Below are 14,532 nucleotides of genomic sequence, written 5' to 3'. Positions count from 1 at the left end.
GATGAAAGCGGGGTTTTGAATAGCTAACGAATCCATACCTCCTCATCTTGGTTTTCATATCCCGCCAGCGACTGTTTTCCCATAAATGAATGAGGAGGCGCGTCTGCCCTCGTCTTCTCGAATCTGCTTTCATCCCCTAGCCAAAGACTGAGCTGTAAACGCCACCGTTAATCCAGTTCCCAGTTCACGAGAGTCACCGGGTCAGTGCGAGCCCTTCCTATGATGGCGAGACTTCTGCTTTTCATCCTTTGCGTGGCCGGCAAAAGGAAATGTGTTGGGAAAGACTACGTTTTTCCGATTCTGCCATCTCAAGGTGTTTTCGTGATTACGACAGCTCCTTTATTTCCAGATTTGACTCCACACACTAAAAAACCTTAAATGCGATTGTATTTGGTAATCTAGACAACATTTACAACACCGAATAGATTATCAAGTTTGATCTATGATAGCCAACAGCTTTCTTATTCTCTTTGAAACCACAAAAGGAGTGATTGTCACGCTTTGATCTGTTTATCATTAAAGAATTTTGGTTGAGGCAGACACTAAACAACTGAACAAGGCAAACAAATCAACTTTCTAAAACAAGTATAGGTAAAAAGTGTGGCCGTAAAACATTAAAGACAATAATAAACTAACAATATACCTGAAAAAAATACCCACATATGAATTCTTTCACTGCCAATTGAGGGCAAGAGACGTCTGGGCAATTTTGAGGGCGAACGTTGGCAATGACCAAACTCTTCCATCCCTTCAAATTAAAATTAACAACCAAACGGCACTCAAACAGGATTATTCACTGCCATCCCTCCCAGTTCAAATGAAGTGGGCATCGCCCCACCTCTTTTAACCTCATGCCTTCTGTAGCAGCCAACCTTTCGACCAAAAGACGCATTTTTGGGGGGATGACCATCAATATTCCCAGCAGAAACAGCAACAAACGGAAAGCTACATTGGTTTCGGACAAAACATAGACTCAGTCTATCCTTGTAGATCCCAGCGAAGGAGAAGCAGAGAGCAGAAGAGAGGAAAAGGCTCCTTCCTACCTGTTCTCCTCAAATCGGCTGATGAGGTCTGACACTTTAGAGTGTTTGATTCTCACTCTATCCCGGTTTGTGGCCCCCCTTCCTCCACCTCCTCCCTCCTCCATCCCTGGTCTAAATTGTGGTATCTGCTTGTGAGCCAGCGGGGATGAGAGCTCAGTCACCGGGCTCTGAAGATGTGCTGGTTTAGGAGGCACTAAGGAAAAATAAAAAAATAAGAAAATAATGCTGGATTTTGATGAGATAGGGTAGGGGGGAGGGATAAACCACTGCAACACAAAATAAGGGCTAAGGAGGGGGAGGTAGGGACTACAAAATAACTGCATTTCGCTTCTTCAAGAAACATTTGATAAAAGAGGCTTCCTTATTTGCTCTGAGTGACGACATCTTTGTAAGCATTCACAAGGCTGAATAATAGCATCCAGCATGATTTACTGCCGCATAAAGAGTGTCTTTTGTGTCTTATCAGTTCAGAATGATTAACCGGGGTGAATGAAAGAGGAACAAAGTTCAACGTTCACTGCTGTCATGTCGACTTACATCATCTGATTCCCCTTTTCGCCGCTTCCCTTCGCTGGGCACGACGTGTGCACCGTTTAACATTGTGATGTAGTATGAAGTACGACAGGGGACGGTGAGAAATGCAATGATGGACATGTTATGACATGACAAACAATGACGTGACCAATAAATACAGCACGGTCGTGTCGTTGTCTAACTTTGAACGGGAGAGCATCGAGGTCCGTCCGGTACGAGGCGAGCCGTCCTGACGTACCTGGCGGTTTGGACTGTGACAGCGGCCTCTTTCCAGAACTTCTTCCATTGACCCTGGCCCAATTCTTTCCGCTGCCGCCGGAACTCGCTCGACTCAGACACTCATGCACGCTGGACGTACTAGTGAGCCTGCATGATGTATTGATCCCCACAGCTGTAGGACAAGATGGAGGGCAATTTTCACATTGTGTATCATTTGTAAGCGAAACAAAACACTTCAAAAAATGTTAAAATTGAGTCAATAGCATCCTTTTAATGAAAAAGCACATTTGAAATTGAACTCAAATAAGGTCTGCTAACAAAACCACATTTTCAAACCCTGAAGCGAATGTTTTTGAGCTACCATTTTATCCAGAAATCATTCTGCATATATAAACACGTTGCCCCTGAAGTGTGTCTTGGCTCATTTGCATATTGTCGCATTTGCTTTATCACCAGCTCGTTTGGGTGGAATGGCTCACCTACAGTATAGGAAACACTGTCATTGTCAGGACATTATCAGAGAGTAGATTAACTCTAAAATGAAATCATCAGCCGAAAATAATGCATTACGGCAAGGGTGTCAGACTCGGGTTGGTAACGTCAACTCGATTTCATGTGGGCCGGACCATTTTAGATATAATATTTAGATTTTTTTTTATATAAATGGATTAAATGAACTGGATTAAAGGCCCTGAATATTCAGGTTTTTTTATAGATCTAAAATAATGTTAATTTTAGCTTTTTTTAAATATATTTTTAGATTTTACAAAATGATTTTTGAACTAAAAACACAGAAAAAAATGATTAAAAATTACAATTATTGATTTAAAAGGGGGAAAAAATCAGGAAATTTAATATATTCTATACACTTCATTTTAATTTGATCCTAAAACAGAAAGTCGGCACCCATGATTTACTTTCCCGGGCCACACAAAATGATGCGGCGGGCCAGATTTAGCCCTTGGGCCGCCACTTTGACACACGTGCATTACGGTATCCGAGGATGCTTCAGTGCACTTAATTGGCATTTCAATGCACTAGAGTAAATTTAGACAGTGTATTTTCTATCTTTGAAATATTCCATGGCCGGATGCAAAGTTAGAGGGTGAAAAGATATATGCTCTAAAATGAGTTCAGAGATGCCAAATTGTACATTCTATAGACTCATGAGACACTTCAATACGTTATAGAAGAGGGGCAAAATATCACTAACCAGGTGCAAGTTTAAGCCTTTCATACACAAATGACATATTTATTTTTTCAAGCCTAACCGGGTACTCATTAAATTAACTGCCATTGGCGGCAATAGACGTCAAATTAATTTTGACTGGGAAGGACAAATGTTCATTTAATCACCCCTATCAGTCAAAATGGATCAGACATCTAACACCATTAATAGCACTGAAATCACAGCCAGTCTTCCCAGTTCAATAAATTTGAGTCTATCGCTATTAGTGGCTGACTTAAATATACTATGGAAAAAAAAGAACCTTAAAGTGTTAGGCCAGTAGCCAATACATATTGCTGTATTTATTCATTTTAATTTCATTAATTTAGTTTTTGTTAATTATGTATTATTTTATCAATACACAACATTTTTAATATTTTAAAAAAAATGATAAGAAAGTTTTGTTAAATGACCACCAGTAGTCACTTGCATTTACTAAGGTCTTTTTTTAATGATCGAAAATAGCCATAGTAGTAAAAATAACAATAACAGAAAATCAACTAATGGCATGAATAAACCATAGGAAAAATATTTTGGTAAACAAAAGGACATGTAGTAGTCACTTGCACTTACTAAGGTCTTTTTTTAATGACCAAAAATAGTCACAGTAGTAAAAATAACAATAACAGAAAATCAACTAATGGCATGAATAAAGCATGGAAAAATATATTTAAACATAGAGTAAATGAAAGAGCATGTTGTGCCTTTGTGATGAAGAGTAGTATTTTTGTTGTTGTTGTATTTCCAAACCTCAAAGTCACCCAACGCAATGGCTTGCATTTCCTGCACGTGAATGTCAATGTCAAAATCTATGTCACAAAAGGAATGAGGGGAAAGAGGGCCACAGAATCATATAGTCAGTTCCTATTTTTACATGCTGGCCGTAATTAAAGACAACAGCCCTTGCCAACGTCTGAGTGAAAACAGCTCCACGCTGTGTTTGGGAGAGCCGCCTCTAAAAAAAGGGGCTCCGAAATGACCGATCAATTCTGAAGTTGGACTCAGGAATTTATCCCATTTTGCCTCCCACAGTCACTTTAAAAGATTATGAGAGATTATAATCCATTTGTAGATAATGAGCCCATATGAAGGAGCAGAAAGCTGTACACTCTGCTCCACAAGCCACATTTATTCCTAGAGGGTTGAGCTATTAGATTATCAAAAGCATGGGGTGAGGCAGTCCCTGCCCCGAGGGGTGTTTTTAATGGGCCACACGCTAGTTAGGGTTCTGCAGCTGGAAGTTAAACACTGATGTGACTTTTAAACTCAAATATTACACTTTGACCAATCAATTCAATGTAATGATGCTTCTTACATTTCAGTAACAGTACAATAATAGCATTCTAAAATATTTCCCAAAAGATTCGCAATGTTTATTCTAGTGTCTTCTCATTAAAAGGCTTGAATGGTTGAGTGTTTGGTAAATTAATGCCAGCCAGAGGCGCCACCACTATATAGAAATACTTTGATGTTTCTTCAGGCACGGGCTTGGATGACTGCTTCCCAGTCTTCTGAATTTGGGAGAACATAAGCCACATTAAAATAGTGGATTCAAATATTAGGATCCTTGTTTACTGATACCATATTGAGACAATTTACCACCTTAAGTTGCCACTGTCAAATGAATTTTCCAGTTATTAAGCAAGGCGTTTATGCTCTTGATTCCGTTGATAAAAGAGCTATTCCCGCCCCATCTACCAAATCCTCTGAACAAAGTCAAACCTTACAAAAGGTTTACTATTACAAACTGCAAAACAATGAGCTGAATAGGCCTGTATGTACTTGTCTCAAATGTGCTAAGGTGAGTGAGAGCCCCCCCAAGCTTTGTCATCTGATGATTAACTAGAATGAACCAGTTTCATCCTCCTCAGCAGCATTAGTCCCAGGTGGAAATATAAAGGCCCACCTGTAATTTTGCTGCCTGTATTGGCAACACCAAATGGAGCTCAACATGCAGAATTTGACCACACGCAGCCATGCATTATCGTCTAAAAAGATTCCATACTCGGACCGCGAGGAATGTTACATTATGCTGTTTGTGGATGGCTAAATATATAAAAGACGCATGCAGCAAAAAATAAACTGTTATGCACATGTTATAAAAAAGTTATCCCATCTATTAGAAAATGAAAGAAGAAAAGGAAGAAGCTTTAACAGGGTGCAGATATAGATGAATGCAGTTGCACGAACAAAGCACACTCAAAAACCAAGTGTTAAACAGGTCGCCTTGCCTACATCAAAACACTTTCACAATTTTGTGAAGCTCACTCACCCGAGAACGGAGGAACAAAATACCTTATGATGTTTATCCCAAGTATGTCATACATGTGTGTCCCAGAAGACCACTAAGTCCCATGCGTTGTTACCAGTGCTGATGCTGCTAAATGACGCTGTGTGAGGAGACTCAGCTGTCGACTCCTCCCACACTCTCACTCACCCTCACACCTTATGTTTAAGTGGCTTTTATAAGGACAATGACACACACACACACACACACACTTTCAGACTTTCTCACTTCACAAATTTGAACATGTAAAATGCTACCGGTTGATCGTGATCTTTCTTATTTACTGCGATGTTTTGCAAATTTCATCCGACAATCTAATCACATATACAGTACTCTTACTCTGTGCCCACAATTTAAAAACAACATAATCAAGAGTTGGATTGGATTGGATAACTTTATTCATCCCGTATTCGGGAAATTTCGTTGTTACAGTAGCAAGAGGGTGAGGATGCAGGAATAGGAAAGGCATTTTAGACATAAATAGATAGGTAATAAGTAAGTTTTAAGAATGTTCTCTCCTAAACACACACACACACACACACACCCTCTTTACCCCCCAGGCCAATCACATGCACACTGCAAACACACAAAGGCAAAATAAACAAGAGAGCTAAGGAAATGCAAACAAAAGCAAAATCATAAGGGGCTGGCAAACAAGGTGGAATGAATTTGGATCAAGTTTAAGTAGGAATACAAGAAAATCCACTGATAGGCCTGAACAAAATGCACCATCAGCCGCTTGATGGTGTAGAGGTTCACTCGTTTGACTTTCCTTGCGGGCAGGGGTGGGCTCGAGCCCACTGAGGTTGGTATGATTGTGAGTGTGAACAGTTGTCTGTCTCTCTGTGTGCCTTAAGGCTGACTGGCGACCAGTCGAGGGTGTAGCTTGCCTTTTACACAAAGTCAGCTGGGATAGGCTCCGGCAAAAGTTGTTATAATGATCCTAAAAAAATGCTATTACGCTTGGGACTTGTTCTGTATTGCTCTCTATTGGACGTCGTCCATGCAACGCTTTTGTCTTAAGTTGCCGCCTTACCGCTCGGCGGCTGCTCAAAAGGGTCGCGGGTGACTCTTAAATAATTTGGAATGAATGTCAAAATAAGTTAAAATGAATTTAAAGAGAGTGGAAAGACAGATGATCAGATGATATAACATGGAATTTTGATTGTATGCAGCGTTTTCGCTGTTGTGTTGAAATTGCAGTTGAGATCGTTCCAGCTGGTCGGCAGCTCATAAAAACTGAACGGTGTGGGTGGGTCTTCTTTCGGTGTACACAGTATGGGGACTTTTCTACCAAGAAGAGCTGAATGCTCTTTGTAGGCAGTAAAAAAGGCACACGATGGTGTATACCATATTACATTGTGTTCAATAACTGGTCAGCTCACTTAGAATTCCTTCCACATTGGAAAATGATGGAGAAACAGGTTTTTCTATTTTTATCTTATTTTATTTTTTTGGAAAGACTAAGTACATCCACATTTTATTAGATTAGAACAGGGCAATGTATATTACTTTAATGATACATTTCTTTTTGTAGTCATTTTAAGACACGGTCATAAATAGCTAAGGTTAGATGGTTAAGAGTGAGTCATTTGGTTGTTTTGGTTTCACGAGGAACTACAACTATTATGCAACATTTCATAAAAAAATGCAGTGTTCAAAGTAATAAAAATGTACAAATATCCTTACTAATATTCTTAAATACATACAAGAGCCATTATTATCACCACGTAAAAATGCATCAATCCATAAAACACATCAATTGCTGCATCTTTCTGTCATACGGAGATGCCCTACATCTCCCTAGGGGATTAGAGGGTGTGTATCCCATCTGGCTTTATGTGAATCTTTTGTTGTCCCCACCACAACTGTGTGTGTGTGTGTGTGTTGTATAAAAAGTGTGACACATTCCCATTACCAGAAGGCCCAGGGACCACTAACTACTTTTTTTCCAGATTAACCCTCCTTTTTTCTAATCCAGGAGCCAAAGTGAGATTAGACTCACATTGTCAGGAGTTATCAGCAGCAACAAAATGATAGCAGGCGAAGTCAAGACGGAATGTAGAGTGACATGATAGGAACAAAATCTTAAAGAAATAAAATAAAGCATTGTTTGTATGAAAAAAAGCACCCTTCACTTTTAAAGGAGTTGTGTCCATTTGCGTGGAATTTATTAGAACAGTTTCATACTGAATTTGTATATCAACTAAACCTGGCTGTTTCCATAGTGCACAAATAAAAAGCTTACAGGAACATGAGCGTGGGAGATGCCGCTTACCTGTGGAGGGCTCAATTTTCACAGGCACACAGGCATTTTCATCACACTTGGACTGGAAACACACTGTGTCGTTGTCGTTCCTCTCTGCAGCGACATAAAATAGAATTTACAATGGTGTAACCTAGATTTCTGGGCGCTATTAATTATAAGGTTAAGAAAAGCAAAAAATGGAAAGCGGAAAACAGATTAAATCTCTTGAAATTACATTTGAGTCAATGTATCATGCAACTGATTCATTTTTTTACTAACCTTGTAGTCATTTTAACATTAATTTAAGATGTAGTTTATTTAGAACATGGGCAAAACCCAAGGTATAAGACCATGTGTAGATGTGCAACCAAATTATTTCAATTGTGTATGCTTGTTCTCTAAAAAAAGGATAAAAATAAATGCTAAATTTGAAAGCTTTAATTGTTATTCTTCAAAAAGGGTTGTGTAAAATATACAAAATAATTTTTAAACAGTTTAGGATGTGTCAAATTAGAGGGGTTTTTTTTGCAAGAAATTGAGGAATAATATAATAAAAGTGTTATGTTGATAAAATGAAATATGACCCAATTTGATGTTTCTAATACACGGCATATTATGCAAATGCACACTGTTTTTCACAATTTACAGCCAGTACATCAATAACATATTAAACTCTGGAGGTTTCCAATACACTAATCAGAAGAGAACTTGTTTATTTGAAGAAGATGAGAACGCAAAGCAACAAGCCTTTGGAGACAGATGCTAATTGCCTGTCTGGGATAGTATGTAGGGCATTGTCTATGGAGACAGCTAACCGCTATCATACACATAAAAGATGAAATAAAAATAGTCTTAACCCCTTTCCCCACCCCACATGAAAAGCACTCACGTTCATTCAAGTCAAATAAACGTGTCAAAAACATTTATCATGCGAGTGTGCACACACGAACAAACACAATAAATCCGCAGTTTGTGCATGCCTCCAGTTTATGACTAAGTGACACCAATCACAAATATGTGAATGATGAATTTTTAACTCGACAGGCTTAACGTCACATTAATTGACATTTGCGTGACATGACAGAATGTAGAATATGATCCCGTGTCATGAGCTGCACCTCCTGGATTAAGGACACCTAAAAAAGATTTTTAAGCAATGAAGCTATTTTATTTAATGAATTCCGGATTATACGTTGTACATCACTTCAAAAGTTATGCTCATATTTGAAAAAGATATGGTAAACAATCATAGATGCTAATTCAATAACAATGTTTATCATTGTACCATGTCATTTTGATTGTTCCTTATAGTTTCCTTATAGTTCTGCACAGTTGTACTTAGCTGTACTGCAATTGAGTCTTGTTTTCCAAAGTGAGTATATCAAATATATAAATACGGAATTATGCGAGACCCCCTGAAAAGGTCAGCAGCCAATCGAGGGGCACACATTGACAAACAACCACTCGAAAATTACATTCTACCTATCTATATATTTCTTAACTCTGTCAGAATAATGACTAACTCTAAGAGGGTCTTACAATTTGTGTATGTATATGTGCGTCTAAAGCCGGGGGTATAATATTCTAGCTAGGGGATTAAAGTAGCACTTTCTCCATCTGTCATCTGGACTCCTCATGACAGGCATCCTGCTGTTTACAAGTGCATCTACAAACACACAAACTGGGAGCATCCCTATTTATGCTAAAGTATAATCACATGAAAGCTTCTTACATATTCCCATTATTAAAACATTTGCACTCAGGAACAATTGACGAATTAATGCGTGACACTTTCACCAGCTGCTCTTGTTATGTGACCAGACTCGCATCACGTTTCCTGAAATGGGGGAAGTTTCACTATGTGTTGGCACCGAAGAAACAAGCATGGTCAGAAATGTAAAAAAAGAGGTAGGTGACCATTGTATTAAACCACCAGTGAAAACATAGCCAGTTTGCTGAGAAGGACCAGGATGTTTAGCATTTGGTAACAAAACATCCTCAATACTATCAACATCCTGTTTTGACATTTTGAACAATAATCTCTGGTTCACATATGAGCAAAAAGATTGGAGACAATCAGGCAGGTGAAGACACAGTAAATGCTAATGTCTGAGATTATTCAATACCATTACATCACTGATTGTAAAATGTCATCCTTAACACTTCAAAATTTAGTTTGTTGTCATATTTCCCATTTCTGTGCCATCGACTGCGATCGCTGTCCAATCATTGACATTAAACGAGTTAACAAAAAAATCTCCTGGATTTTCAGGTCCATGTTGTCTTATTGGAACGAAGTAATAATAGCCACGTTATAAATCAACCATTCAAAGGTGATTTAGGAAAATAGGTTCAAAATTAGATATAAATAAAGTGTAAAACTACTGCTACGAGGGATTTCCCATGAGAACGGTTGACGCTGACAACAATGTCGTTTGTATGTCTGGCATTTGTCATAAACGTCGACAGCTGCTGAGCATCCACAAGAGATAAAAAGGCTTCTAAACGGCAGCAAAGTCCACCAACCTGAGCACACTTCCTTCCAAAACTGCAGTACATTCCTCATGTTGTACCCGACCCGGTCAGTCATCTTGCCAAAGTTCTTTACATTCCCTATTTTCCTTTTGTAAGCGGTTATGATTTCCTTACTTGCCGGTTGGCTTGACAGCCCTGTAACTATATTTACATGTCAGTATACCTGCTCTGTCACTTAACAAACCGGTTTCCTAGAAACCGGGTATGACGGAGGAAGGAGGAGGAGGAACACAGACAATGAGGGACACCCAACCGAAGGAGAAAATCTCTGACGTACAGAATGGCATCAAACGGTAGCTAAGGGAGGATTTACAAGTGGATCAAATGAAAAATGAGCAAGCCACAACAAGTCTGATTTAGCGTGAAATCTCACACACACGTTTCAAGCATTTCAAACTCTATCCTGGCAAGTTTTCTTTAAATGCATCGAAGCGGAACAACCTTAATGAATATCTTATTGAAAAAACTAAAGCTGAGATTTTGCATTTAAATAGGTTTCCTAGATGGTGAATATTATTCAGATATTAGCCATACATAATGGAATAGGGGGAATATATTAACATGCCAAGGCACGCCCCTTTAATCATGCCGCTGTATGTCATCCTTTTGCATGCCCTTCAAATGGGACCTCGATTTTTGAATGAGAGCAGATGTAGCCACGTCCTCACGTCTGTCCAAATGGAACTGACAATTACCAAAGACGTATGGGTCAGCTCCATTCATGATTGAGTGAGAACAAAACAACCTTGTAGAGCTTTTTATGTAGCTGAGTCAACCAGATGAGACCCTCCGTGTAGAGAAAACACTCATCGTTTACCAGCAGCACTATGTATTGTATTCACATCTTATAACCCTCATTTTTTTTTGTGTAAATGACTAACTTTGCTATGGTAAGATATTGATTCTTTATTGTAATGATATGATATTTGTTGATATTACAGCCTGCCACGATTCCATTCATTCAATTAAAGGGATTTTGTTCCATTTAATACAATATTATGTGCATTTTTAAGGCATTATCTTATATTGCAACAAAAGAAATAAAAATACACAGCAATTTGGTTGTTTTGGGCGAGTTTACGGCTTAAACATTTCAGACATTTGAATGAAAATCTAAATGTTGATCGATTTTGATTTAATGGGACTATCAATTTTTATATTGACCCAAATCAATTTGTGGTAATACCTTTATTCTTGAATCATACATTAAGCAAAAATATGATGTAACCAAGCTTTATTTAGTCAAAAAACAAAGCTCTCAAATGCCACCTCTCTACTGTTAGTAGGAAAAACAAGAAACTGTGTTATTGCTGGACAAATGACACAGAAACTAAATTCTTGAAGAATATATGCCAAAGATTTAAAAAAAATAATCACCTAAATTCAAAGAGAGCTCTTTAACTGGCCTAAACGTTTTTAAATTTGGTTTCAGTTATTTCTCGCCTCAGTTTTGACACCCAAAATACTTGGGTAAATTGTGTTCTCAGGCAAGCAAGTCCTGGTCTAGGATCATATGGTCTTGAGCACAAAAAAACAAAACAAAAAAACAAAAGAATTACAAAAAAAAGACATGATGGACCAGTCATTTTCCATCAGATTCTTGAATTTATGTGGGATTGACAAAAGTCTCCTTCTCCCCCTCCAAGTATAACAATACTCTCACGTTATATAGTAAAACAGTACTATAAGAGTCAAACCTACCCAACTATTTAAAGGTCAAGTTATAATTTCCCCTGGTGTGCGGGAATGCATGAGAAAATACAGAGACAGTCTAGTGGGGTACATTGTGGTTATATGACTTGGTGCATTTAGATCAGCGACTAATGTCAAAACAAAACAAAAAAAGGAGTCTCTTCTTAAGGCTTAATCATTGAGAGCGCTTCTTTTTTCACCCACCTCTTGCCCCCACCATGCCCTTGTGACCTCACGGGGTACTGCATAAAGAAAATAACAGCTGCCTAGCGGCAGCATATAAGTGTGTCAATCAATAGGCTGTCCATCCAATCGGCGCATCTGACTTACCCCAGCAGACTCCTCATAAATGAACAATAGGATAGGCCATGGTATATTGGTCAAAGCGAGTCTTTCTATCCCAATGTTACAAATTCAATACCATAGTCATTTCTTATCAACACTTTCCATGCAGCCGTTTCCTTTTTAAGCCTTCCCCCCCCCGTTTCATCCGAAAATAGACCTTTAAGTTCCATCCATGAAGCAAAAGTACTTCCTGAGTTTGAAAAAAAGCTCCAAAAATAACCACATGAGAAATTCTCAGAAAGCAAAGCCTACTTTTAGTCATCTGTTGGTGGTCTTGGTTCATTGCAGGCTAAAAGGGATAATAGAACTGCTGTCAGAAAACAGAGATGACCCATGTTATGACATTTTGTAAAGGTCGACAAGGAGTTATCATTTACCAACCGTGATTGGCACCTACTGTTTTTTTCAGCATTTCACCAAAGTACTTTTGACCTAGCAACAATAAGTGATGAAAAACAACAAACTAGATTGGACTTCACCCTTTCAAATTGATAACCAAAGTGGGAAATGCCTATGTTACACTAACTTTTGCATCTTCATAAGGATCAACACAAAATAACTCCCTAAAACATCCCTGGAAGAGGGAATAATTCTAATTTAATTTCCCTCATCTTACATTTCACATGTTTTTCCTCTCTGTAGGCCTGTCCGTTGAGAATTATTAACACTAATCAGATTTGACTCACTGCATAATTCATGAGGTAAATAGATGGTGAATGTAGCGCCCCATCAAACAGCTCAGAGAGAACTCAAACAAGATCATTGTGTCCACCAGGAATCTTGTATTCAGTATGAATAGCCTTTTTGACTGAAACTCACATTTCACATTCTCAGCACTGAAGTGGAATGCACAGAAAAAAGCCACCATCTTTTAAATCCCAGCCCTAAACTAAAATTTAAGCTTGAACTAACACGCTGAAGCTTGAATACAAAGAAAAAAATGACAACCCTTATGACTTAAGACTTTAGAATACGAGAGTTCATCAGAATGAAAGCGTTCAGCCTTTATAAAGGAACAAATGGCGACATAGCGCAAAGACACTACACTTCATCTGACACCATGTGGGGGAATAAGGTGTCAAACTGAATCAGCATTTCCTGTCAATGTCATGGGAGCTCAGCAGAAAGAAACACTGCAGTAGCAAGTGGAGGACACAACATCAACTTGACATTCTGCCAAATATTGAGTCAGTGACTTTGCCTTGGGTATGACATGGCATTTTTACGTTGAGACCTTAAAACTGAACACAAGTAATGAGAAATCCTCGTCCTAACATTGTAAATGCAGTGGCGGGGGAAACAGTCATGTGATAATAAAATGAAGTGATGGCAGCCACACGCATCTGCTGAGACATCAGCTCTAATTGCATGTACATTATGATTCACTACAAGGGGGGTGAAGATATCTTCCTTCTTTAAGTTTCACTTGAGAAACATGTTCTCTTTTTTTATACACATTTGACTTCACACCATTAGTCCGTTTCTGTGTATCGGTCAGGCCGCAAAGTACTTCTGCATAAAAAAATTAAGTCATATTTGACTCCACAGTTAAACGATGCTCAGAAAGAGGAAGAATGGGATGAACATTACATTTGTATGTATCGGTTTCTCAGTTGAGAAAGTAAAGATAAAAGATATGGTCTAAAAATGATCTGTATTTCTTTTTCATTCATTCATTTTCTGTACTGCTTATCCTCAAGGGTCGCGGTGGGTGCTGGAGCCTATCCCAGCTGACTTCAGGTACTCGGCGAGGGACATCCTGAATTGGTTGCCAATCGCGGGGCACACTGAGACGACCAACCATTCGCACTCACGCCGAGGCACAATTTAGAGTGTTCTAGCCTACGGTGCATGTTTTTTTGGGTGTTGGAGGAAACTGGAGTACCCGGAGAAAACCGACGTAGGCAGAGGGAGAAATGCAAACAAACACTAAAGTCAAAACCCACCAAGGATTGAAACCTAGACCATACCTACCAAATTAATTTATAGATATAATGATCTGTCAGTGAATAATGGATGAATATGCAGCTAAAAGATGATAGCGTACATACAAACAACATGAGCCTCGACACTAATGTGCGCCATATTTAGTTTTTGTTTCCATTCCCTAAAACACAGTCCATAGGGTATGCAAAGTCTGATCTTATATTATAGGGTGTAACTGATGTTTCACTGGATTTACATGTGCCTGTTGCAAAATAATCTGACCAAATTGTCAAAAATTTCGAAGCCACTTCCCTTGCCTTTCTGGGCTTTCGGGCTTAGTACAAGAAACGACAACTTTTGGGCATATTACCAGCGCAGTAAAATAGTTAAGCAATGACAATTGTTAAGATAATGAAACACGTTCAAAAGCAAGAGGTTTGTTTTCACCAGAAGTAGTCAAGTTTCCTGGATTTCC

General features: G+C 38.7%; 1 protein-coding gene across 8 annotated transcripts in view; it reads right to left on the bottom strand.

The window, feature by feature from the left end:
- The window catches only part of LOC144071127 (FYVE, RhoGEF and PH domain-containing protein 4-like), a 33,069-nt gene that overhangs the window by 7,776 nt on the left and 10,761 nt on the right, over positions 1–14,532 (bottom strand). For 3 of the 8 annotated variants that reach the window (XM_077595970.1, XM_077595972.1, XM_077595975.1), the window contains exons 2-4: positions 7,590–7,673; positions 1,816–1,968; positions 1,044–1,236 (exon numbers count right to left, since the gene is read on the bottom strand). In XM_077595970.1, coding sequence (XP_077452096.1) covers positions 1,044–1,236; positions 1,816–1,968; positions 7,590–7,673 — 430 coding nt within the window. Of the gene's footprint in view, positions 1–38; positions 944–1,043; positions 1,237–1,815; positions 1,969–5,296; positions 5,456–7,589; positions 7,674–10,085; positions 10,247–14,532 lie in introns of those variants that run through there. The other 5 variants (XM_077595971.1, XM_077595974.1, XM_077595977.1 and 2 more) reach the window with 5 other exon arrangements.

Source organism: Stigmatopora argus, chromosome 3 (genome assembly GCF_051989625.1).
Source record: "Stigmatopora argus isolate UIUO_Sarg chromosome 3, RoL_Sarg_1.0, whole genome shotgun sequence".
Taxonomy (NCBI): Eukaryota; Metazoa; Chordata; class Actinopteri; order Syngnathiformes; family Syngnathidae; genus Stigmatopora; species Stigmatopora argus.
This window is presented reverse-complemented; position numbering and strand designations above follow the sequence as displayed.